The sequence below is a fragment of the Aphelocoma coerulescens genome, chromosome 1 (genome assembly GCF_041296385.1).
Source record: "Aphelocoma coerulescens isolate FSJ_1873_10779 chromosome 1, UR_Acoe_1.0, whole genome shotgun sequence".
Taxonomy (NCBI): domain Eukaryota; kingdom Metazoa; phylum Chordata; class Aves; order Passeriformes; family Corvidae; genus Aphelocoma; species Aphelocoma coerulescens.
Genome location: NC_091013.1, coordinates 14321230 through 14348784, shown reverse-complemented (window position 1 = coordinate 14348784; position 27555 = coordinate 14321230). Strand labels below are relative to the sequence as shown.

The following is a 27555-nucleotide window of genomic DNA, read 5'->3' as shown; positions in this document are numbered from 1 at the left end:
TATGTGTCATTGCCTTTAGAGTCTCAAAATGTATCTAAGTACACTTCATATCATCTAAGCAGCATGAATACTATCTTTTTAATTATCATAATTGGAACACCAAAACCACATTCCTAAAGGATTAGTTTATTTTAATGCACTCTAGAGCTGTCAACAAATATGTGCTGAAAATAGACACAAGTGATGATCAAAGTGTGCTAACGCACTTCTGTTCAAGAAAAGGTTTTTATTTCATTATAGCACAAAAATATTGGCCCTTGAATATGTTAAAGATAAAAGGGAACTGTTCGTCAGACATTCGGTGTGTTTAGTTGTTTTTTCAAAATGTAAATATGTATGCCTCTAGAATATATAAAAATAGTCACATTTGTGGGCTGTGAACAGTAATGAAAGGGAGATTTACAGTGAACTGAGGCAAATAAAAGCAACATACTCATGAAGTGTAAGCTTGAATAGATGTACTGGGTAATTAATGTTGATATTATCTCTCTTAGTTTATATCCATGCTCCTTCTAAGTCATTTGTGCTGTTCCTGCAGTTCTCCAATGAAAGTCAAGAGGCCTCTTTAGAGAGCGGCCTCAGTACATGTTACAGGAAGGAGATATAATCTACAACAGAATTTAAAAATTGCATTTGAATTAGTATCCATAAAGAAAAGCAGAGATGAGAGCTCATATTAGCCAATAAGTATCATCTTTACAGGAAGCATCACCCAGATATTGATGCTGGCAGCTCATTTATGCTGTGAGTTGCAAGGGAGAGCTCTTATCTTGCCAGGAGCCAGGGAAGTGCTGGCAAACAGCACCCAGTGCCGTGGCCAGGGCAGGACAAGGGGAATGTCCATAGGGGCATTTTCTCTTCCCTTAAGAACTGGACTAATTGGAAGTTTATTGATGAAGTAGTTTCAAGTGTGCCATTAGTTTCCAGGAGGTTAATGAACGCAGCGGATTTGGACTGAACACTTTCTGAGCCCTGTTATTAAGTAAGCTTTAAGTGTCTTAAGTGAGCTCTCATTTTATTTAACTATGGTCACAAGTGAGATGATACATGATCCTTACCTCCATTCTTTATCTTTTCTTTCTAAAATTCTTATTATGAATGTATAAAATAGAAGAATTTTTCCTTTATTTCTTCTCCCCCTACCCCCCATTCCCTCACCCTGGGAAATCCACTGAGGCTTTTCCTTATAAAATAAAGATCAAAGTTTCTTGTAAAACAGATGTTTTCACATTTTCTACTCCCTTAGCAGACAGTATTCCTTGGCACCTCACAAACCACGTCATGTTTCTCCTCATGTTGCCCCACTGTGGTTGGGAAATTCTCTCTTTTTCATGAGTAGCAAAGAGTCTCTTGTCAGGTGAAGCAGAAACTGAGCCAAGAATTGAAGCAGAGGCTGCAGAGTCCTCTGCTTTAAGACCATTACTTCCCTGTATCTCTTTAATGAATTTATTCACTGAGCTCTTCATAAAATTAAGCTTTGTTTTCATGCATTGCATGGAACAGTTACTGTGCCTTACACAATTGATATCTTCTGTCCTCACACAATTTTTGTTTTCTCTGCTCTTTGTCCACAGGATAAAACTTGAAATAAGGTGTATGATTCAGGTCCCTGTAATGACAGAGAGTTTGGTCTCTGTCACCTACATATGGATGCTCAAAGCTGTCTGGGGTGCTCTACAGTGTCTGAAAGGTTTCCTCATGTGTTTTATCTGAGATAAAACTTGCAGAAGCCCCTTGCCATCAAGGCTGGCAGCTAGACCCCAAAGAGGACATGCAAGCCATCACTGGCATGAGATTCAGTTGTCCACATAGAAGTCTGTGAAACCATTTTAAACAAAATGCCCTTTGGGCTGTTTTTAGACAACTAGCCAACACCCCAGCTGTCTTCACATTTAATTCCTTGTGTGAATTCAATATTCTTTGATTACTGACCAGCAGTTAGTCTTCTGCTTATGTCTTATCCCTTTAAAACTCTACATCTGAATTCATTCAGTGACAGTTGAAAAGACAAGTTACAGCTTTTGAACACATCTGAGAATTGCCAGTACACCAATTGGCAGAGCACCCTGTATATCACACAGTTTAGCACAGCTGTCTCCCATATCTGTTAGTTACATATGGGATTCACTAGCCTGTCAGAAGTTGCTTTAAACAAACCAACCTCATTATTGGAAGTTGTAAATGCACTAACTTGGAATAAGGCTTTGCCTCAGTTAAAATCATCATGCAATATAACCAAATAATGTAATTGAACTATAAAGTTTGAATTTATATTTAGATTTGAACTGCAAATTTCCTCATGATTTGGTGAGTCTTCTCATGTGTGTTTTGGTTTACTTTATCCATTATTGCCCTGCATTGTTTCAGGGAATTATCAGATCAAATGTGGTTACTTGTGTCTTCTTGGTAAACTAACAATATTATACTGAATGTAAGGATATTCATCTGCAAAGTGTAGGTAATAGCTGGTAAGTGGATTTATTAATGGCAGTAAAGCCCCTGCAAAATTGGAGGGGAAAAAAACCTTCAAATTTTAAATACATTCTAACAAGCTTTACAGCACCTTGCTGTAGAGAGATGCTGAAAATGATATCATGGATAAAATGAAGATAGAAACCTTCAATTACATTAAAAGGCAGAGTGTATCTATCTATCTATCTATCTATCTATCTATCTATCTATCTATCTATCTACCGTGCAGGCAGGATTCTGCCAGAGCTTCAAGATCAGCATAAATTCAGAGTGAAATGTTTGAAGTAAGCCAGATGTACTCCCCTGCTTGAAGTGCCCCTGCATTCCAGAGCAGTAAGGTGACTAAGAGGAAAGTTGAACAGTCACGGTCCAAGGGTCCAGATGCAGAGGTTCGGACAGCCAAAGCCTCCCTGGACATGAATCTGGCAAGGGATGTGAAAAAATGTTTCTGCAAGTGTAGCTGCAGCAGCAGAAAGTTGAGGGAAAATGTAGTGCTGAATGAGGGCAGGGGACCTGGTAACAAAGGAGATTTACCCTCTGTGGAGGAGGAATAGGTTAGGGAATGTTCAAACAGACTGGGCAAACACAAGCCCGTGGGCTCTGACAGGGTGCACCTACAAGCTCACAACGTCATTGTGATGCCACTTTTGGTAATCTTTGAAAGGTATAGTGACTGGGGGAGGTTCCTGAGGACTGGAAGAAAGCAAATGTCACTCCTATCTTCAAGAAGGTAAATCTAGGGAATTTCAAGCTAGCCAGGCTCACAACAGTCCCTGTGTACATGATAAAGTAAATCCTGGAAACAGTTTCCCTTGCCAGCTTTCTACAATGAGATTATTAGCTCGGTGGATGAGGAGAGAGATGTGAATGTGATTTTTTCTTTAGAAAGAATTTCAGCACTTTCTCCCCTAACATGCTCAAATACAAACTGCTGAAGAATTGGCTACTCAAGTGGATACTCAGGTGCACTGAAAACTCCTTGGACCACTGGGCTTAAAGGGCTGTGATCAGAACAACTGGTCTGTAGCATGTTGGGATCAGTGGCACAAAGTCCACCTTGAGGATGATCTAGCCTGGCTGTCCCACCTTGCCATCAGTAAGATGCATGGATGTAGGGTACCAGTGCTGTTCTGTGACAGCCTGAACTCATCTGTCCACAGACCAGTGCTCTTGTGGCATGTCACACCACTGCCCATCTCAGAATGCAGCCCAGTGGCATTGCTCCAAATTTAGGTAGGTTGTAAAACGGCAGTCAAAGCAGATTCTGCAAGTCCAGGTCTTGGTGATGGCAGATGGATTTTTGTGGGGTCTGTAATAAGATAACACAGTTTTCTTTCTGTGTGCTGTTGGTGAGTAATGACCATAGACTCTGGGCCTGCATTAGCAATATAGTGTATAAAGAGAGAGACTCTCAGCCTGTGTCTCTCTTCTGGGGCTGTGTAGAGGGAGAAAGCTTTAAAAGATGCACAATGCAGGCTAAATTTGTGGTCAAGTGTTAGCTCAAAATACATTCCCAGTGCCTGTACCTCTTCCTTAAGGTGTGAAATTCCCTGAAGTCTGCCTGTCTTACTCCTTCAGATCTGTCCTTTGCCTGCTTGAACTCCAGTAGCATATAAATAATCCCATTAGTATTTATTGCATCTGCAGCCTACTATGAGCTCTCTGAGTTTTGTCATTAATTCTTTTAGGTGCAATATGTCAAGCAAAAAAAAGAAATAGATTTCACAAGGGAATTGCCTAAATCGAGGGATTCAAATCAGCACAAAATAAGAAACTGTCTGGTGATCAATCTCATGTTACAATTTCAAGGACATTCTAGTCTAAGACACTGTTATCCTTGCTCCCCCAAGGATGATGTAGTTATTGCTTGCCTGAAGGAGACATTGCATAAAAAGTCTTGCCAACACTGACTTTGTTCCTTGTAGTGTTGCAAGAGGGGACAAGCACCCTCAGTCCCTCAGTGCCACTGACCTCTGGAGAATGGGATCCATTTGCTCTACTGTCTGACCAAGAATCCCTTTCAAAATTATATTTTTTTTCTTACCGAAAACCAACCAAAAACAAAAACAACAAAACCACAAACACATGCACCCCCCAAACAAAACAAAACAAACCCCTGGTGATGACGTATTTCAGTTTCCTGAGGTTTTCTGAAATGTGTTTTATATTCTGCTGGCCTCTTTCTCTGCTTTGGCCTGAAAATACTTCCTGAGCTTCCATTAGTGCAAACTACAGAGGTGTTTTCACACATCCAGAAGCAGAAACCACTCCTTCAACCAGCACTTTGCTCAGTGATGTCTAACCTAAAATGGATCCTGACTTTCAGTAAATAGTTACCAACCTGTTGCATGGACTCAGGATTGGAGCTTCTTACCCTTCATTCATTGACTTGTTCAGTGAAAACTATCTCATGGTTTAACTCACAGCTGACTGTGTTTCAGCAGTGTTCTACAAAGACACATTTAGTGTAGCTGGATAAGCCTGAGTGAAGAGTTGCACCTAATTTGCTGTAAATAATGTATATTACCTCTACTGCAGACAAGTGCAAATTCACTACACAAGTCTATACCTGGACATAAAAATTGCAGCTCCTTAAAAAGATTTTGGTAGCCTCTTGGTGCAGTGACAGGCATACAGGATTGTGTGATCATTAGACATGATTTCATTCATAACACCTTCAGTATGGGCTCATTTGTTCATTTTGGCCACAGTTCCTCTCACCTGTTGTTGTGGGGATAGGATCATTTAGAGTTAGAACCTAAGCATTCTAAAACTTTTTCTGAGGTTCAGTGTTTGGAGAGAACCAGTTCAGATAAGATTTTCAGCTCTAAAACAGAGCTTTTAACTTAAGGCCTAACAAGGAATTTTCATTAGGTTGTATGAGTGTACCATTGCTGCTTAAAATGTTTAAAAACATGCATCATAAATAATCTTCTCTGTGCACTGGGAGGCAAGGAGAGTTAGATCAGGAAAACTTTGTCCTTGACATTGGTAAAATTTTGGTCTGTAGTGCTGGAAAAGAAAATGATACCATGCTTGAAACAATAAAACAACATCTGGAGAAGTAAGAATAAAACTCCAAACAACATTCAGAAAATAAGTTTGAAGCCCACATTTTTTGTAAGCTAATTGCAGATAGGGAATGATGGCAGCCATGGAGAAGCAACATCAAAAAGCAGCTGGGCAGGCCAAGAGGACATGCCTTGTGCCATATCACTTGGCATGAATTACACTCAGCATACTGGTTTTGGGGTTTTGGTTTTTTCTTTTTTTTTCTTTTTTTTTTTTTTCATTTCAAAGTAAGTTTTTTAAAGACTTTGTAAGAAAAAAACAATGATCTTGCCTGACAGCTTATCTCAGATATAAAGAAATCTATGTCCAATCTATCCACAAAAAAACTGAATAGGGTTAGAATCAAATGAATTTGTTTTTGTATTGATCTGAGTATTCAGGTGATTTCTTGAAGAGAGACCCATAGGGTGAAGCAGCAGCTCCTGGGAAGACAAGTGAGTCACCTGAGGAAACTGGTTGTTCCTCAACAAGGTGATGACCATGTGGGTTAAGCTTCAAAGCAGGTGTATGCCTGTGCTTTATAGATGGGAGTTTGTGACACAAGACAGTAAATTGCACATCTGGGCCTGGAAGGATGGCACTTTTCACCATCATATAAGAACTTTGACCATGGGTGCATGTTCTATTTAGTAGTTCTTTGGGCTGTTACATTTCTACCATGTGCAGCTCCACTGTCTTCAGTATCCTGGCACTGAAATGTCACCCTGGAATTAAAAGTAGACATGTGACTTTGAGGAACAATTTTGATTCCTATGTGAGACATCACTAGATCATCACTCGCCAGAGTGTTTCCATTGATGTTTTTTTGGCAACTGGTTAGTCTACCAGAAACAGCCAGGTAATATCTGTAGCTAGACTGACCCTACAGCCTTAATAATCCACAGTTTTCCTTTACAGAAGTGCCTAAGCATGCTCATTTACCTTTGTTTTTCATAGACTAAATAGAATTAGGCTTACATTTTATCACTTTCATGGTTCTTGCTGCACTGAAGCCTCACTAAGCTAACACTATTTTAATTCTTATTGCACTTTACCTATGTATTGTCTGTTGATCTGTCGGCACATCTGAGGGTAATCCAGCATTCTTCATAGGAAACAGGAGGTGTGTTTTTCACAGGAACACGTGTGCTTACTCAGACGAGCGTGTGGCAGCATCTCTACTGCCTCTCCAAGATCCTTTATATTGCATTCTGAAACTACCACCCCGGGGAAAGCTCCCCTCGCAAAACCTTCTGAAACCAAACAAATGAGGTCATAAAATCTAAACCCTTGGGCATTGTGACAGCTATTCAGCTGTATTGAATTGGCCTCACTTTTTTTTTTTTTTTTTTTTTTTTTTTTTTCAATTGCAGGATTCCCAGCAGGAGAACTTCAAAAGCCTTTCTTTTGGGGAACAGGTTATCCTAGGTAAGTATTGCAACAGGGAACTTCAGCCACCTAGAAATGAGAAAAAACAGGGGAAGTTATTGCAAACACATATAGGTGAAGAAGAGGGCATGGTGGAGAAGGCTGCAGTGCTGAAGGCAACCAAAAGGTAGTGAGTGCATGGGAAAACCGTGTTGTCCTTCTGCAAGGCAAACTTGGCCCTTGGGTTGTGTGTTCTCTCCTGCTGTATCCTGGTTTTTCCACTGGAAGAACTGACTTTGAGAAGTGCTGCTTTGTGAGATACTTTTTCTTACCCTTGGGAGCCGTATGTGTTGCTGTTGTCTTCAACTGATGACTGATTTCTCGCAGGAATTGCTAATTAAGTGCACCCAAGTGGAAGTGTTTCAGTGCTACAGCATGCAGATGCAGCAGCGTGCACATGGCAGGTATTAAAAGGAATTGTAAATCAGGTAACTAACACTTCCTGAACAGAAGTGAATACCCCAAGAAGCCAATTATTATCAGTTTATTGTTCACTTTCTGCTAATATCTAAGATTAGCAGTGGCCCCTTGTCTGTGCCTGTTGAGGTGCATGAGAATATCTTCATGTGCATAAGTGATTGCCTGAGGTTGCCTGAGCATGTGCCAATGTAGCTGAGGAAGGGTAATTATAGGTCACATACATTTAATTTTGAAAAATCACTGCTTTTGTGCAGTTCAATAGCTTTCTATTTTAGGGCAGGATAAGACCATGAAAAGTTTCTGATGGCAGTTTCTGAAAGTTATTTTGCAGTTATATAAAGCCAGTTACTGGTGAAACATATCCTTAATAAATATTTGTTAAACTTTCTGAACATTTTGTGTTTGCCATCATCCAATCTGGATTGTGTCCTTGTAAACAGGAAATTTTGCAATATATGTAGAACGACATGTTCAATTTAGGAACAAATTAATTTGCATTCAAAGAGAATTCTTGTGGGCCAGGTGACTTTGTAAGTGGCAATTGGGGATAGAAGAAAGTCCTTTCTTGTTAAGGTGAACTTTTTTCCTGTTACAGTTATTGCAGACCTGTTTCCAGCTTTGCCTTCTGAAGAGATTTCTCTGTATTCTGACCTTCTGCCATAGTGATAAAATTGTGGTTCTTTCAAAGTATTATACTTTGCTCATTTCTCTCTTCTTTAAAGGTTACCTTAGCTTAAATTGGTTTTGCTTGAGTACGTATCAAAATGAAATTTGGTAAACAAATGTGGCTGGTTTATATCAGACAACCAATTGCTTTTGTCCTTGAAATATTCTGGATGTTTTCTGTCTGCTTAGAAGAAACAGTACATGGCAGTGGAACAGACAAACAAACCATCAAAAAGTCACCAGTGCTTGCTGAAAAACTGATTTAGCAAATATTTAACATTTAGTGGCGTTTTAGTGACCAGTTCCAGCGCAACCACCAAAAACCAGTTATGTCTATTTGCATAAAGGGAAGCTTAGTTATCACTTTTACATCTCAGTACATCAAATAACATTCAAATGCCATCATTCACAGTTATGAGCCTCCAGTGCCTAATATATTGAAATAGAGATTTCAAACTACCTGACCTCATAGCTTCCTTACAGTTCTCTGAGCCTCCCCCGTCCCAGAAAGTTCCCCTTTAATATGGTATCTGCTGGGCTGCACCTAATCCCTTCCATCTATGTCCTACTGTGCCCAGAAGTGAAAAGCACGAACAGAGCTGGGAAAATTTATGGCAATAAGTGCTGTTGAGCTGGACAAAATGCTGAAGGGGGTTCACAGATTCAAAGCCAAAATTTGCTGCAAACTTCACCCAATCTTTTGGAGCTAAGGAAAGCTGTAGGAGTGCCAGAACACCAACCTCTTCTTTGTCCTGTCACTCATGGTGATGAAGAACCTTAGAGGAAAAATAAGATGTATTTAGTAATAGCGCTTGGTTCTTCTCGATCTCTTTACCTGTTTTGTGCCATTGTTTTTTCACTTCTCCAGCTGCAAAAGAACCTGCATAACCCCTTTACTTCAGATGTGGAAAACAAGTCTTACATAGTGCATTTATTAGGGGTAATTATCACTGTGTGCTACACAAGATTACAAATCTTTCACACAAAAGGATGATATTTCCATTGCTGAAATGTATAATTTTAACCTGCATTTCTTAGAGAAGGTTTGTAACAGTACTTGGGCTAAAAAACAGTAGGGAAGATTTTAACACATGCAAAGTACCTTTCAGGAAACAAAAAAACAAAGGGAAGGATTTTCGTAGGAGCAGAGGGAATTAAATGATATAATACTTTTTGGGCGTGACTGAGATGAGCAATTAGTGCACTATGGATCATTAGGTCCAATAATAACATGTTATTTCAAAACCCTCTGCCTTTCTTCTATTTCAATACAATGTGTTAGAAATACTATAAGCTGCTTTGAAGTGTAGCATCTCAATAATGAAATAAGTAAAATCACAAAAATCAACTCAACAAATGAAAGATGCTTTGGGTAGATCACCTACCCCCATGATATCCACTGCCTTTGGTGTAAAAAAGCCCTTAGCCTTTCCCTCTTTCATCTCTATTTCTCCCAAAAGCATGTTTATTGGGATATAATAAGGAAGATATAATTAATTATCAATCAGGAATACAAAATATTTCTTTTTACTCTGTTTCTCGGGTGCCTTAGATCCGACTGTGTATCATTTCCTATTCCAGGGCAGGTGCAAGGGAATTATGTGACCTTTCTTTTTAAAACTGAATGGAGATCTGTTAATGCTTTACAAAATAGAGTCTTTGTTTCAGAGTAGTTATAGCTGTAACTGTGTCCTGTTCCCTGTCAGAATATACAGAATGCAGTCAGCTAAGGGAGACATTTGGAGCTCATATGATGCTGATAAGGAATTTGGTTGGAAGAGTGAACCATCCCAATGCTTTCAAAGTTTTAGATTAAATGTTGCTTTTAAAAGAGTTAAGAGCTTCAACATCTTTAAGTCCAAATTGTATAGGTGTGATTTTTAGACTCATATTCCCCTGCCTCCTCACCCCCTTTTTAAATCAATAATGATATTTCCTGAGGTCTTTTGTCCATTAATGTTCATGACTGTGAACACTTCCTGAGGAAACTGCTTCTTTGTGTTACAGGTCATTAAGTTATGGTGCCATAGGAGTGATTGTCGGCCATGAGTTTACTCATGGATTTGATAGCAATGGTGAGTAATTGACTGCATGTTGATAACTTTTTTATTTACAGAGTTGACAGATTAGAAAGCTGACTTGTACATGCTGTAGCGTTTTTATTGTTTTGGGTGTTTTAATGGTGCTGAATTGAGTGAAAAAATTATCAACTTGTATTTATTAAATTTATTTACATGGAATCTTGCTTGTCTGAATTGGATTTTATTTGGTAAGAAATGCCACAAGCTTGATTCCTTCTGTTTGTCTTGAATGAAAACTAAATCATCAACAGATTCTGAAAGTCCTAATGGGGGGAGCGGGAAGGGCAAAAGGATAATTCCTGATTGATAAAAATTACTTCCAAGAAAGCTTTTCCTTTCAGGTATCTTTTTCAAAAGATAATTACAAAAGTTTTAAAATACAATACTGGAACAATAGTGATGCGGAAAAGGTGTTGTAAAATGTTAAAATTAAATTCAAAAAAGAGAGAGAGGGGAAAAAGAAGAATGGTCAGAAAATATCAATCCAATTGTCCTGACAAGCTGGGTAGAGTGAGGCATTGCCACTATCTAGGTTTGGCTGTCTCAGTAAGGTGCTTTTAAAAATTGGGCTCCTGAGAGAAAGTGAGGGGAGGGGGAGAGGAGGGAGGTGCAGGGAGAAAGAAACCTGAACCTCCTCCTCCTAGGAGCAATTTTGAGTTTGCTTATGTTATATAGTATTCAAAAAGCAAAGCAAAGCAAAAAAAAAAGAAAAGAAAAGGAAAAGGAAAGAAAATAAAAGAAAAAGCCTTGTGTCCTGGTATCCTTTTTGGCACTGCTCTACAATATTTTGTGTCAACAATCACTCCAGAATGGAGACATTTTATTTCATAAACTCCCACCTTGTGTAGGTGAGTACCTAATCTCCCTCTTGTCTCCTGCCAGTCAGAAAGGAACCTAAGGTTTGATTCCCTAAGCAGACCCCTACTTCTTGCCAGGCTCTTACCTTCCAAATATAGAAATAAATACATCTCTAGGAATTTGTCATCTTGAACAAGATAATACACAGAGGAAAAAAAGAAGAAATAAAAGCATGAAATAAAACATCTTCAGTACTTGGTATTATGTCTGTGTTGCTCCTTACCTCTCTCTCCTGCAGTTGCAAAGAAGAATCAAATCACAGAGCAAGGCTGCATCCACATGGGCAGCTAAACATGCTCTCAGTAAAGTCCAAACATGTCTTTTGTCTGACTGGCTGGAGTCATGATGGAGACTAAATACTCGCCTACAAATGGCAGGGAGCAGGGACCTGAGGGTGAAACTTCCATGAGCCACTGCTGTAACCATCAGCCTGGGCAATGGGATGTATATATCCTCCCTGTTTCCATGGATAGGTTTTAAATGTTCTGGTCTTGCTCCAAAATCAAACACGGAAACTTCAGAAGTTTGCATGAAATGGATTGGGTTCCTGATCAAGTGAAGAATTAATAATAAATTAGTTATCATCACATTTTCAGAATCAAAGACATATGGTCTGAGGATGAAAAGTACAATTACACTTGCAAGAAAGCTAAATGTGTCTTATACTATGTAATTATAAAATGTACTGTTGAACTCGTTAGTCACTACTATCTTCTTCTGCAAATGGAAATTCTGACAATAAATAGAATGACAGCTTTTCACTGCTGATTTCACTGAGTTCAAGATTTTGATCACTGATCCTACTCATTTTGTAAAGACACTTACATGAGAACATTTACCTCTCATTTCTGTGCAGGTGATAAATTCCTAAATTGTAACAGTTTTCTCCTGCAAAAACATTTGTTTTCTTTCTTTCCTTTTTGAGGTCGGAAATATGACAAAAATGGAAATTTAGACCCTTGGTGGACAACTGACTCTGAAGAAAAATTTAAGGAGAAAACAAAATGCATGATTAATCAGTACAACAATTACTACTGGAAGCAAGCTGGCTTACATGTATGTAAACCACCAGTGACTGAAAACAGTGGTACATGAGGAGTTTGTGTTGTTGTGCCCCCTTTTTTTTTTAAAGTTCTCTTTTTATAAATCCCAATGTATTGGAATATTAGACTACCAACTTCATTTCTCACAACAAATGATTTTTTGAGGTGAATAATTGTGTTAAAAATTGTCTGTCAGGTTTGATTAGTCCAGTCAAATACCACTACTCACACTCTGGTGATGGGGTTAAACCATTTCAATCCCTCACATCCTTTTGGAATCAGAGGAAGAGGATGAAACCACTCAGTAGGGCTGGTCTAATTATTGTGAGCACATTAAATGTCTTCTCAAGATGAGGTTTGTAATGAAAACTGAGCAATCACTCTTTTAGAAAGAATATAATAGCATGTTTTATAGATTCCTTTAACAATTCTGCCTGTTATTTATTGCAGCTATAAAATGGATGCATAAGCCCTACTTTATTTCATATTCAACTCTTGCTATTTCTTCCATGTGTGCACACAGACCCCATTTGTATGTTTAATCAAGGGAATATGATAGCAGTAGCTCCTAGAAAAGGATTGAGAAAGAAAGTGCAAGGGAATGGTTTCTGTTTCATTGTCTGTCAGAGGTATGGGCTTCCCTGAAAATGTGTACATGTATTTGTGTGTCCAAAATGAGGATAAACAGGATAAATCACAGACCTTCAGAAATGAATAGCTGAAATTCCAGTAATGTCTGGGACACAACTGTAATCTTAGTTTTCAGGATAAAACACATATTCCAGTCCCCACTCAATTCTATCACCTCTACCTACATTTTAGAAATACTATTACATCTTTACCTTTTCAGAATAGCAAGGCCACATGAAATGCTCATCAACAATTCTAGCACTTTTCCCAGGCTTGTTTGTGCTGGTCTCGGAGATAACAAAGCCGTATTGTGGTCCAGTCTGAAGTCCAGCAACTCAGACTTTAAGTACTTCATAATAAGCTAAGTTACAAATCAAAATTCTCAGGCTCATTCCTGAATATCTGTAGGACAAAAACTGTCATTACAAAAATGCCACTCAAAGATCAAGAAAAGCTTCCCCAAGGATGGGGCTGAGCCTTTCCCATGTCTCTGCCGTTGGCTTGGCCATCCCCTTTACCTTTTCCACTGTCTCTTGAGATGAGGTAGGTCTGAATTTCCTCTCCAGTGTAGATACTGCCTTTGAAGTCCATGGATGGGCTTACTGGAAAGATCCTATCACCCACAGCCTTGTCATCCCATTCCTTCTATTTCCACAGGATAACCGAAAGCACTTTTTAGATGATAGAAGAATTTTCCAATTTTCTGCCATATTTTATAGCTTTTGCATGAAGAGCTATGCAAGCAAAGACCTTTCTTTTATTGTCATTTTGTTCTGTCATTTACATCAATATTCTGCAGGTTTTTTACCCTTGTATGAATATTTTTCATGGATCAAGAAACCTATTTATTCTTCTTCCTTTTCATCTGGTATGCAATAAAAATGTCTCCAGAACAGAAGCCTAATGAAAGAAAAAGTGGATATAGAAATAGCTTCAGAGTGCAATAATCACATAAAGTCATCTTATTGAATAAAGGGCTTATTGTGGTCCCTTAGCCCTGCCACAAACTGTCTGTGCAGAGTAGTCTCAAATACCTGATCCAGAGCTGCCTGAGATCAGCAGAAAGACTTCTTCCACTTTTCAGATGACCTGTGGCCCTGTGCCACTGTTAGGTTACTCTCATCTTATGCTCTAAGTCAGTCTCCGTCACAAACCCACTGTGAAGAAAATGTGTGAGTAGGAAGGCCAGGGAAAAGGCAGCTGGTATGTGTGCCTGTTCCCTGCTGTCCCAGCACCTTTTGTCCTAAAAGCTTCTCTCACACCTCCATCTCCAGCCTCCTGAGGGCAGGGGAGAGCTAGCAGGAAAGGGTTGCACTTTCCTCCGTGGCTCCCATTTTTCCTGTAACACTGTACCCAAGGCATCACGTAAGATGTCCCGAGTCCAATCTGGGTGCTCATCTGCACTGAGTGTGGGGCTGAGCACAAGTACCTGGCGATTCCCTTGGTCTTTTTACCTCTTCTTCTCCATTTTCCCATCTTTTGCCATCCTGAAACTGAGTCTTGATGCCAACCCCACCCTCCTGATCCCTGTGGCACGGGAGAGCTGATGTCTGCAGGCAGCATTGACCTTCAGAGCCCTGCTCAAAACTGTGCTCAATTATCTTGCCTATTTGAGGCACAGGAGAGAGTAAAACTGCTTAATTACAATTACAGTTGGTAACACAAAGACCTTAGTAAGCTGGGTGAGTAGAGATAATGCTACTTCAGCAGAAATTAGGATTTCTTTGTAATGATATTGCACTTGGTAATGCCAGGCGACCAGTTTCCTCACAAAGTTTATATAGAGCTGTTTCCCACAACATGTTCTGGTTGCTATTGCTCCTGATCTTGGAATCAATACCCAGGAGAAGCAAAGCAACAGGAATCTCCTTTGCAGATATTTTTAGAGCATTGAATGTACTATCAATTTTGATTCTGTCTCTGACAGTTATTTTTAATTACACTTATTTATGTTATGACTTAGAAGTTATTTTAGCATCCCAGTAGTATATTGAGAGTTATGTAGAGAAATAAATATAACCTTTTAGATAAAAGTTTAAGAAAGAGGCTACTGGATCTCACATGTCACCAGATATAAACAGTCCTTAGGGGAAAATTACTGACACTCAGCTCAAAGATCAGGGACTGGATTCTTAAGTGCATTCTATCTACCATACTTTGTGTTACAGAGATCTAGGGCCAGAGCCAGGATAACTCATCATAGAAAATTTTTACTGGCAGTTTTCACATTGAAACCCAGTTTTCTTAACCAAAGATGGATGAAATTGACAGAGGTCGTTCTTGCCTTGTTTTACTTTTTCTCCTCTTTTTGAAGTTGATCGAGTAGGAAGTTCAGAAATGGGTCAAATGACTGATGTTCTTTCATTCTGCCAAGGTGAAAGGGAAGAGGACTTTGGCAGAAAACATTGCAGACAATGGAGGTCTGCGAGAAGCTTTCAGGGTAAGTAGATGAAAAATATCTGAAACATCATATTATTAAAAAAAGAGAAAAAAGTTGTGGTAATCTTCATGTTGCTGAAAGGCACTTAGTATCTCTTTCTTATCAGGCATACAGGAAATGGATTACAGAAAAGAGGGGAGGAGAAGAAGAGCCTTTACTGCCAGGCCTTGAGTTCACACACAACCAGCTTTTCTTTCTGAGTTATGCCCATGTGAGTAGTGCAAATGTGTTTCAAATCCCCATGTGTTAACCTGAACAATGTGCAGTGCACAGATGAGCCTGCCTGGTTTCAACAATCTGCATCACCCAAACACAGACTTTTGAGAGTATAAGCAGGGACTTCTCCCACAATAATTATTTCTTTTTCTTTCCCTCTTTGTCCTCAACTACCCATGGTACCAGTACTGCTGAAATTATTCTTGGTTTTGCACAGTGTTGTCACAGAAACTTTCTTTCTTTCTACTTCCCTCCACTAAAAGGGTCTTCCTGCATTTATTGACTCCTCAGCCTCCTTCAATTTTAACTTCCCAGATTCCTGGTGCTTGCAATACACAGCAGTTTATGACTGCTTCCACCACAAACTCCTGTTAAAAAAGTCCCACCACCATTTGTTACTGTGTACATTGTTCAAGGAAACTAAGCAGCAGTGAAGAAAGTCTTAGTTTATTTTTTCCCATCTGTCACTAAATATGCTGTAACAAAACTTTGATAAGGGATGTGAGTTTTTTAGAAAAACATAGAGCAAGGGAGAGGATCAGAAATTATTCATTTGGGTAACCAAATTGGGACAAACTCCCTACATGAGAAGGAAAGTCAGGCTACAAAACTTTGCCACCAGTTGAAGGAATGAATCATGCCAAACTGAAAAAACAAGACCCAATGCAACCAGTCCTGGCTGAAAATAATTTCTCTGCTGAGAGTCAGTGTAGCAGTCTATGGGCCTACGGCTGTTTCAGTTTGACAATACTGGGCAAAGAAAATATTCCACTTTGGTCGTTTACGCTGAATTAAGTTTCGCCTCATGGCACTTTTTCTCCAAATAAATTTTGAATCTATAGGGAATATCTGGGGGGCTTATAGAACCACTGCAGGAATCATATGTCCAGTGGTCCCTCACAGGGAAGGCACATGCACAGTGAGAGCACTGTATGCAAGGTACCCTCAAGCTCAGCCCCTATCCACAGAGCTCAAGACACTCAACAGCCTTATTTAAACTGTCAGAGCTGTGTTTAGCCAGAAAAAATTGCACTGAAGTCCACTGAAATCCTTTGGGCAATCTGGCTTAAAGGATTTTGTTGACAGGAACATTTAATGTAGAGACTTAGGTAAGGTAGAGGCAGTTTAAAGGAGATTTTTCATGCAATGGATACAGCGTAAGAGGGATTATTCAGTTGTGCAAATATTCTATCTGCCCTGTTTTGTGGTCAGTTATGATTTGGTTAAGTATCTTATCAGGAACAGGGAACTGGGGACCACTGATGGAAATGTGGAAAATGTGTAATTTCAAAAGAAACTGACATTCCAACACGGAATAGATATGCCAGCTAATATAGCTGCAATTCTAGAGATGATAAGCATTATTATGTGTACCTTTTATACACATTACATAGCTTTGAGACCAAGAAGTATGTTTGGTAATTATTAAGGTGTGAGATGATGCAGCACAAGCTGAAAGACAAGCTACCATTATAGAGAACTTCAAAAGAACTAGTAAAGTGGCTGTGGTTAGATGATGGGAAAGTGTGTGTAGAGAAAAACAGTGGGCGGGCACTGGATCCATCAGGGGGTTTGAAAACCAAGAGAACATACCAACAGAAAACTGCATATTGGCAAAGGTGAAACAAAGTAGTAATTTATGGTGTTTTTCCGTGTTATGCATTCTATAAGTAATAGGCATCTTAAGAACAGTGACTTTACATTTTGCTTTGCATACAAAGTCATCCCAGATAATGTGCCTGTTTCTGTTTTTTTATTTTATTAGGTAAGATGTAACTCCTTTAGACCGGAATCGGCGAGGGAGCAAATATATACTGGAGCTCACAGCCCTCCTCAGTTCAGGTAGTGCAAATAAAGTATTTCCTCAGTGTACATACAGAATCAATCACTGCAGAACAGAAGTGCAGAAATTTAGCATTTTAAAAGGGGGTTAAGAGCAAACACAAAATTGGACTGTGCTCTTGGTTTAGATGGAAATTGAATTGGTTTTATTAGCTTCTTTCACTATTACAAATGCTCTTCTGTAAAATTGAGGAGCTTGCATCTACCTTCAAAAGCCTTTGAACCAGAACACACTGTGATCCCTGTGATGTCCTGTCATCATGGCCTGAGTACCTAAAATGCCTCATCTATCACTTTCTTTCCCAAAGCAATTCTAGTTTAGCAAACAGTGAATATAAGGAGGGTCCTTGGTTTAATCTGTCTGAGTTCATTAAAAGCTTATAAGTCTCTACCTTGAATTATATTGATAATGCAAGGCAAAACATGCCCTGTAAGTTCAGTTCAAGACCAAACTCTCCTGCTGGCATTCAAGTGACGCTTTTCTTGAAGGAGCTGTGACAGTCCAGCCATAACAGAGAGAGTCTGTCCTTGCCAAAAGGCTTTCCCCAGGCTTCCCTCACCACAGACACTCATGAACTCCCTGCCACGGGAAGGGGGGAACTACATAAGAATTAGGAAGCCAGAGTTTATTTCTCTGCTTCTTCACAGAGTTTTTGTGACCAATAACAAGTTGGTTTTGTTGGGATTCCTGTTGGTTGCATCTACTTAACTAAGAACTGCGTGTTTGCCCTGGGTGAAGTACTACATTGCCTCTTTATATGGACAAAGGAAGTTAACTCCACAAGCTGATTCATACAATACAGTGGATTATTTGCCTTCTAGAGAATCCTACCAGTTTCTGTTGACTAAAAGAGTGTTGTACCAGCTAGTGAGGATAAAAGTAGTGCAGTATGCAAATCTGTGTGCCTTTTAACATTGAAAATACAATGTCAAAATACAATGACAATGAGGACAGGAGTATCAGGCTGACCTTCAGCCTACAGAGATACTAATTTCATAATTCCTACTCTTGTTAAGATTTTGGCAAAAAGAACCATTTGCTGTCTTTTAAAGTCCTCAGGTTTATTTACCTATAGGTATATTTATATTCTGAATCATTACATAGCTACATTCCCATGAGATGGTGCAAATCTCAAAATATACAGGGAACTCTAGGGATAGAGTATTTATTAGGAAAACTCCTGAAGGCATCAAGCTATGAAAGAAAATTTCAGAGACGTTTCGATTAATTTGAGATCTAGAAAATAAAGACAAATCTTTTTCTTACTTTTTGAGTGAGATACTGAGAACTGGCTTCTGTTTTGAAACTGAAGAAAAGAACTGGTGCTTGTCTTCTCTTGCAAATCATATCAGCTGGGCTAACAAATTATATTATCTATTTCTCCCAACTGGATTTCATTTATGTCCCAAGACCATTATGAGCATAACTGCAATACAGCTAGCTCCCACGCTGACAGCTCTTTCTGTCCAAAAACTCAAGCAGCCCTTTTAAAAGTAATTATAAAAGGTAACAATAACAACTATAGAAATGAGCAACACATCTTGAACACAGGTGTGTGCATCTGAATGTTTCACACCAGGTTCTCTTCACAGTCAAAAAGGAAATGGCATTTTAGAAGTAAATATATATAAAAATAATCTTTCAGCAGGTAATAAATTTAAATTACTTAGACTCTGCAAGTATATCTTTCTATTGATTACCAAGGGAGGCCAGGGTGACCTGCTCAGGGAAAGGTGTCTCTACTGTAATTCAGTGGGATGAAATCCAGACAGCCCGCTCTGATTTTAGTTAATGTGTGGCAATATCAAACCATGGGTAGAAAAGTGGCATGCATGCATACATAAAGATCTTTTCATTGGATAAATTCTGGGTTTATTTCTTTTTAATTGGCAGATTTTCAGTATTAGCATGTGTCTTTGCTATTTTTGAATGCCAATTTCAGATTGAAATCCCTGGCATGGCAGGCAGAGCTCCCACCAACATCAGCAGCAGTTCTGCATGACCGACTCTCGCTGTTCCAGTCCCTGAATATGTATCTGCAGTTTTTTTACAGTAAAGCTGTATTTCTTATTTGCAGCCTAACCTCATTTGGTAATCCTCCCTACAAAACTGACCTTTAGACATTTTTGTGCCAGATGACTGCAAATTTTCTTACTCACAGAAAGTCTAATCAATGTAATAAGATTGTTTTCTACCATGCTGAGCTACACTGAGAAGCTGATTGTCTGCAATATAGAAAAATGCCTCCTCACAGCATAGCAAAGGAAAGGTATACAATTAATATCACAGTAGATACTTTTCTGCTCTTAACTCAGGAAACTCTTTAACACCATTGCAAGTTTCGGGTTAGCAAATTACAAGATGATTAAAAGCATGGGGAAAAGCAGCAAACAACACAATCACAATCTAGCAGAGGTAAAATAATAGTTTCTGACTGCATCACATAATGCAGACATGAAAGCAGGAGCCAAGGACGACTGCATGCAAAGAGCAAGCTCTTCCCCTATGCCTGAAGGGGCCAGTCTGGGATGGAGACACATAGACCAGCTTGGGTCAGGCAGGGATGTGCTGCTCTTTCAGTATCCCACCACCTGTGGTAGAAGCAAGAGGGCTTGGGAGCTGGTCAGGGCACAAGGCTCAGAAAATATATTTCCAAAATATCAGATGAGTTGAGGTGCTCACAGGTGCAAGGCTGAGCTGCCCAACAAGAGTCTCTAATTGCCCCCTGAGGCTGCAAAGTCCCAGGGAGTCAGTGGGTGGGTGTGGGTGGGTGTGGGTGTGAGTGGACAGAGCGTGCTGTTATGAGAATTTAGAGCCACATGAAACCACTGCCAGCACAACCCCACTGCCAGCACAACCCCGGTGTGTGCTTACTTCCCCTGCCTGCTGCCCTGCAGCTGTCTGGCAGGGCTGGAAGAAGGATTCCACTGTGCACAGCTCCTGCTTATCTGCCACCTCTGCTGCCAAGGGTCACATTACAAAATTGTTCTAAAGGGCACAATATCACAAAATGCATTTGTTTTTCATCGCATTTCTAACAAAGCAAGATGCTTCTCAAAGCATGAAACAAAATAAGATTTTCTTCATATTAACTGGGAGCCCTTCTGTAGCTTTCGGTTTTGTGAAAAAATTACATGAAAGCCTGAAAATTCAGCCTGAAGTGAAAACACTGAAACACTTGCAGACCTGTAGTGTTTGACAGAAGGCAACCTGCATGTCCATCACTTTTCTCATCACTTTTCTCTTTGCAGAGTAATCGGAGCCATGAGCAACTTTGAAGAGTTCCGTAAAGCTTTCCATTGCCCGGCGAACACGACGATGAACCGCGGGGCAGAGTCCTGCCGGCTGTGGTAGCTGGCCCTGGCAGCTCTTCCCTTGGGAGGAGTCTGCAATGTGAACTGCTCAAGCCCATTGCCACAGTTTCAGAGTAACAGTCTGGAATCTGGAGAGGTGTTACTTCAAATGCATCTTTCTGATCTGTATGGATCTAATCACTCCCTATTTAGAGACTAGAAACATTCCAAACAGAAGAGCTTTTCTTTAAGGATAATAATAAAAAGTAACTCCTTTTAACCATAAAACTACTCCGGCTCATCTGCAGTTGCATTGCTGTTGATGGATAACTGCCATTATCAATTCTAATTCCTGATTTATAGTTGAGCTAGAGGTAAATGCTAAAATCCAGTTTTAATCTATTGCTCTGCAGGGGTTCTATGCAGAATGTTCCCACACAAAATTTATTCTTTCTGGATGAAGAAATTCATGAGCCCTGCTATAAAGCCAGCTCTGATCTGCTGTGTGATACTGCATTTTCATAACTTAAGCTGTCACAGCCCAGCATGCCATAAATGATGTGGCATGATGTAAAGACACAAGACTTTATATAAATTCAGTTTAATATGTCAGATTAGTGCCTCTGGTTTTGGAACCGTTTCAAGCTGAGAAAGTACCTCATGGTATCCATTTGTAGGACTAAAACATAAAGGATACTTGTCAGATTGTGGCCTCTTCTAATTTTAGAACATCTTATGATAAAAATCAATGTATGGTGAAAATCAGAGGCTCTCAGAGGGGATTCCCAGCACCACTATTCTCATAAATATTGCAGCATTTATTCCAGTTTACACTGTAGGCAGTTTTTTCCCAGGGGATGGTTTTTACCTTGGGCTGAAGATAGCTTCCTCTGCATTTATTTTTTTAAGCCAGAAATACTATACCAGTTTTAAATGACGGATTTTATAGTGTCTGGGTCTTACAGGGTATTGCAAGTAGTGTGCATGTTTGCCCTCATGTTCTGAATGGGGCAGAATGACTTGTGATTTTAAGGAAAGAGTATGTGACAGAAAAACAGAGTACCAGCATCATTTGACTTGTCTGGATAAAAAGAGCAATTTAGGAGTAGAGGACTTAAAAACACACTAAAAATACAGACCAGTTGAGTTTTCAATTTGATTTTTAAGAATATTAATGAAAAGATTTTATTTCAGCAGAAAGATTTTAACACATAACTATTACTGGGAGAGGTCAGATGGGGAGGTGGGGGAGGAGGCACACACAGCTCTTTTTTTCATAACAGAAAGGTACCTATATAAGTGGTATATATTTATACCTTGTGCATTACTTCATTTTTACACGGTGTAATTATTTCAAAAGGAGTTTCTTTAGACTGATTTAGTTCCTTCAAATCTATATTGGTCTCTGTGTGTATATACTTATATATATATATATATATATATATATATATACAAAATATAATTTTTTTATATGCTTAAATTTTATCAGTATAGAAATGTTAGTAAGACAAACTTTTTTACAATGATTGGTCACATACTGTTGGATAAGGACTTGGTTGGACAGTCACATCCAGAAGGTTGTGGTCAACAGATCAGAGTCCCAATGGACATCAGTGACAAGTGGTGCCCCTCAGGGGTCCTTACTGCCACCAGTGTCATTTAATATCTTCATTAATGACATAGATTAAGGGAGCAAGTGCACCCTCAGCAAGTTTGCAGATAACACCAAGCTGAGTGGTGTGGTTGCCATACCTGTAGGATGGGATGGCATCCAAAGGGACCTGGACAAGCTTAAGAAGTGGCCCATGGGAATCTCATGAGGTTAACAAGACCAAGTGCAAGCAGCTGCACCCAGGTATGGGCAGCTCCTGGTATCAATAAAAGCTGGGGATGAACAGATCAAGAATAGCCCTGACCAGAAGGACTTGGGGGTGCTGGTGGGTGAGAGGCTGGACGTGACCCAGCAACAGGCATCTGCAGCCCAGAAAACCAACAGTGTCCTGGGCTGCATCCAGAGCAGTGTGGGCAGCAGGTCAAGGGAAGGGGGAGGAGGCCACCAAGATGATGAGAGGGATTGACCACCCCTCCTATGAGGAAAGGTTGAGAGACTTGGGATTGGTCAGCCTGGAGAATAGAAGGCTTCGGTGTGACCTAATTTCAGCCTTCAGTACATGAAGGGAGTCTACAAGAAAGATGGAGAGGGACTTTTTAAAAGGACATGTAGGGACAGGAGAAGGGGGAATGGCCTTAAATTGAAAGTAGTTTTGGATTAGACAGCAGGAGGAAGTTTACTTTGAGGGTGCTGAGGCACTGGAAGAGGTTGCCCAGGGAAGTTGTGGATGCCTCATCCCTGGAAGTGTTCAGGGCCATGTTGGATGCGGCTCTGAGCAACCTGGTAGAAGTGCAAGGAGGTGTCCCTGCCCATGGCAGGGGATTGGAATTAGATGAACTTTAAGGCCCCTTACAACCTGAATCATTCTATGATTGTCCAACAATCATAGTGGAGGAAGGTTTACTGAAGCTAAGTAACTGAAGCAAATTGGGTTATTTTCCTATGTGTCTTTAGAAAGAAGGGGGACATAATAGAAGCATAATTTATGGGAAAGACAGGCTCTCAAACTACCTTCCAGAGTGAAGGAAGCAGACATTCCTGTCCTCAAGGCTCTGTTGCCACTTTTCAGAAACAAAATATTGTGATTTGGGACCAGAACATTCTTTTATCAATTTTTTCCTTGAAAAAGTCAAAGTCTTCTTAAGAAGAAAGCATTTTTCCTTCCTTCATGCCAGCTCACTTCCTGAGCTCCATGGTTTGAAGTTTATCATTTGAATTGCCACTACTAAATTTTTTTCCTGGAGGTATTTTTCACATAATTGTGATGGCAGGATTTTCATAGAGCTTTTCCTCAAACAAGCAGGTATGGGTCTTCAGCAAAGGGATACTGTTTGCCTGCTAATGAGAAAGTTCCTTAATTGAGTACTGTACTGAGCTCATTTCTGTGTTCATATGAGCACTGACATGACTTGATGTTGGCTGCTTTGCTTCAACTGCACAAAGTTCAGGGTTGACATCCTGGTCCCATTAAAGATAGTACCAATATGGTTGTCCTCACAAAAGTCAGGACATCAATTCAAGCCCTTATCTGAATTTTATAAATTACTGGACTATTACTGGGCAAAGATGGTTTCACAACAGTCAACTTTGGGTTTTCTAATTTTATCTCTCAAATCAGAAATGCATTTGCAAGAATTCCTCTCTTGTGGTTATTTTCCAGTGGGACAGATTCTGTCATTCTGTGATTTATGAAGTTGTTTCTCTGTACTGGATGGCAATTTTTTCTAAAATGTCTGATGTTTCTTGCCTTAAATGTCACTCTTACTGCTCCTTGCTAGGCTCACATCTTTCATGTTTAATACTGGGGATTTTTGAACTGTGGTGTGCATATTCCCAATGGCACAGGAAACACTCCAAACTCTTTCATCCTCGCTAGGCCATCTCCTGCAGCAGGCAGGGGGCAGGTTCTGGGCTGGGGGGATAGTAGGGAGATGGGTGTTTTGGGATCAATGCACTAGGAGAGAGGCAGAGAGGGTATGACCAGATTTTGTACCCTGATTTTGGCAGTTGAGAGGGCAGCCACACGCTGCCAGGAAAGCCAGAAGTCCTTACTGCTGACTGGTACATTCATCAGTAGTATCCCAGTTCAGGAAATCCTTGCTGTTGACTCAGGTTCTCAGTGTCTGAGGTTTAGGTCTTGCCCGTGTCCACACAAGGACCCTGGCCTGCCTCACCTGCTGCTTTTTACCACAAACCAGAGTTGATAATGCAATTTACAGTTCACTTTGGATAAGCTACTTAGGTACCATATGGAAAGCAAAGCAGAAGGTAATTAAACAACTTCTTAAAACTTTTATCATCAAAGACAGCCAAGACATCAGTGATGGTTTGTGAGGTCTCTTCCCATTGCCTTGGTTTTATCAGACCACCTGGCTGTGTTTTGGTTTTGTATTGTGCCTCCTGGGTCTATGCCAGCAGTGCCTTCCTGCATTGCTCTCAGGTTCACTTATTTTGTCTATGCAAACAAATCCTTCACCACATATACCCTTTTCCCAGAGCTTTAAAATTATTTTACTTAATTGTCAGTAATGCTGTGAAATGTTTCATCCTTTTGGCTCAGTAATCTACTTCTTTTTCAGTGACCAGGAGGGGAAGGGTCACCTACGACTTAAACATTTTTACCTTTGTAAATCTGAAGAGGTATTTTTCTACTGTGTAGACATAAAGAAACAGCCTCTACTCCTGTCCCATGCCTCCTTCTTCAGGTCCTAGAAATATGGAAACCTATTCTAGTCTAGTCTCATCTAGTCTAGTCTTCCTTTTTTTTTTGATTAAGCCTGAAATGCTAAAACGCCAGCTTATATACTGACTATTTCTGCTGATCATATTGTGGAAGACTTAGCTCTCTGAAAAGGCAGCTGTGCTATTCACCTGTGTAAACTGCTTAGGTACATAAGTGATGTCCAAGCTGGGTCTGGACACTGAAGGACCAAAAAACTGAGCTGCATTGTAAAACTCTGCCTCATACCCTGTGCAGGGGGACTTCACTATTCTTTAGGTAGGAACGCTATCATGTCACTAATTGGTTGAATTATTTATCAAATAATCAGGTGAGTTTGCATATAACTTTTCATTGAGTATTATTGAATTACAGGCTTGGAAGTATATCTCATAACAATGTTTTATATATATGTATCTGTCAGTGAAATGTTAAAAGCCTGACAACTCAAGAGGCAGAACTATAGTGATTTAAGAGGTCTTTTGTGTTTAAGTCTTTTTAATCTGATTTTTATTTACTGGTCAGTCTATTGTACATTTGAATTTTTCTACTTGCATAGTACATTGATTGACTGTTAAAGACAATTGTGTTAGCCAATAAAGCCAAAGTGATAAAGAATTTTCCTATGCTTGCAGTATGGCAAAATTTGCTTGGCTTGGCACTGTCCAGCTCTAGAGTATTGCTTCTATAATATATAGGCTTAATAAGATGTAATAAAGAGCACAATGATGTGGCCCCAGGTTCTCAAGACTACTTTTACTGCTTGGCAGGCTAGGGAGGACCTCTTCTCTCAGAGAGTTGTGTAGGCATCATCAGCCAGAGTTTAGGCTCCACTTGCCCTCATTACCGTGCTGGAGGCAATTAAAATGAAATCTGATGACCTACTGGGGATGAGGGCTGGATGCTGTAAAAACTGCAGAAGGGCAGGCAGCCAGAGCTGTCCCAATCAAAAGCCACTGGAGCACAAAAAAGAGTGAGAAAAGATCCACCTGTCTGTCAGTCTCCCTCTTCTCCTCTTCCCCAAGTCCATGCCTGTCTCAGCCCACTCTTTGCTTTTCAATTGCTTTTAAGCATTTTCCAGAAGAGTTTTTCATAGAATAGTCCTTGTGCCATGCTTGAGTTTGAACTTCAGCTCAGCACACAGTGTACTTCATGAGCTTGATCAAGCACCTATTCCAGGGCTGTTTGGGCACAGGGACTGTGCCGGGGCCTTGTACATCACCACCGGGCTTTTCTGGGCTAGGTGCTCCATTCCATGGGCTCAGCCCTGACCAAGTTTCCTGACACTGCTTGGGTGGCCACAAGCAGTGGCACTGGCCCACTTCAAGGCAGCACCAAGCCTGTGAGCATGGAGCAATTTCCCCTGGTGGGGACAATGGGTGATATTGGTCTTGGTGCATATTTTGGATGATGCTCTGTGGTGACACAGCCCCTTGCAGGCCATAGCTCTGTGCAGGCCACTCTCCACACAGCTCTCGGGTTTGGGGTGGTAGGGTGTCTTCAAAAACCTGCCTCAGTTCTGTCTCCTACTTTACAGTGCAGCCTTACAACATTTCTTAGGGCAAAAGCAAAGGTTTCTGTGCAGGAAGATGGATTAACAAAGCAAAGGTTGGGGTCAGAGCATGAAACCAGCCTCAGCACAAGGGAAATGTTTTGCTTAATTCTCATGGGCTTATCAGCACCTTGGAAAGATGTTTCAACAATGTCTATAGAGCGCCCTGAGGAATTCAGGGTTTAACTGCTGCAGTGAGAGCCTGCTTCACTAATCAGACAATTTAATCCCATTTAAAGTGTAATATATATTAATAAAAAAGAAAAGAAATTAAAGATACCCGAGGGATTCTTCCGCACAGCATTATATTTTATTAAATATAACATCAAAGTTGGAAGTTACTGAGAATCAAGATAATGTGTTACACTAAATTGTGATCAAAGAAAGAGTTATAATGATATAATTTTAATAATCCATAAGCACCAAAGCTGAAACACATTTATGTAGGAGGTTAGACACATACACAGATGCATTAACTGTGGTTGTGAACTGAGATGCACATTATAATACATGTCTCCAAACACTTTGTCACATCCATATTTACTGTCCAAACTGGTAAACAAAGCTTGGGGAAAGGCTTCAAAGGGGATTTTAAACTTTTTCTACCACAAAGTGTATTTAACATAAAGGTGCTGCTGCAAGCAATGACCAGTTAGGTTGTTTTATATGGACGATACATAGTCCTCTGCTGAAATGTGAGTAGCAGACATTTAAGTATAGAAATATGAAAAATTATGATGTCGCAACCTCTTTGACACTAAGAGAATATTTGGGTAAAATCAGGAAAAAAAATTACATTCTCAAATACAACAATTAGGGAAACACAAATATATGAATTTATGCCATGATATGCAATAAGAAATAAAAAACTATTGTAGGATATGAAGTTGCCACTCTGGGTCAGGGGAATGCTTTACAACTTGACAGATTATTTCTTCTGGGAGAAAAACCTGAGTGCACGAGACCTGTCTGCCTTTGTAACTTCCTGGGGCACGGGTGTGTTACAGCCCAGTCCTTTGAGGGGGTCACAGAGCCATGTCTTCTCAGAGTTCCCCCCAATCAACCCTGGGGCTTAAGGGGCTATTTGCTTTCTCTTGGGTGTCTAGAGCACCCAAAAAGGCTGTGTTTGCAATTGTGCCACTGAGTTCTACTTTTATACATCTTTTTTTTCTTTTCACCAAAGCACACATACCATATGAATCAGCCACTCTCCATATCATGGCATTTTAAA

General features: G+C 40.0%; 1 protein-coding gene across 1 annotated transcript in view; it reads left to right on the top strand.

Moving 5' to 3' along the window:
- The window catches only part of PHEX (phosphate regulating endopeptidase X-linked), a 97160-nt gene extending 76428 nt beyond the window's left edge, over nucleotides 1-20732 (top strand). The window contains exons 16-22 of the mRNA XM_068999320.1: nucleotides 6897-6951; nucleotides 10045-10112; nucleotides 11902-12032; nucleotides 15024-15089; nucleotides 15196-15300; nucleotides 17071-17147; nucleotides 20400-20732. Coding sequence (XP_068855421.1) covers nucleotides 6897-6951; nucleotides 10045-10112; nucleotides 11902-12032; nucleotides 15024-15089; nucleotides 15196-15300; nucleotides 17071-17147; nucleotides 20400-20502 — 605 coding nt within the window. The 3' untranslated portion in view covers nucleotides 20503-20732. The remainder of the gene's footprint in view (nucleotides 1-6896; nucleotides 6952-10044; nucleotides 10113-11901; nucleotides 12033-15023; nucleotides 15090-15195; nucleotides 15301-17070; nucleotides 17148-20399) is intronic.
- Nucleotides 20733-27555: the final 6823 nt, after the last annotated feature.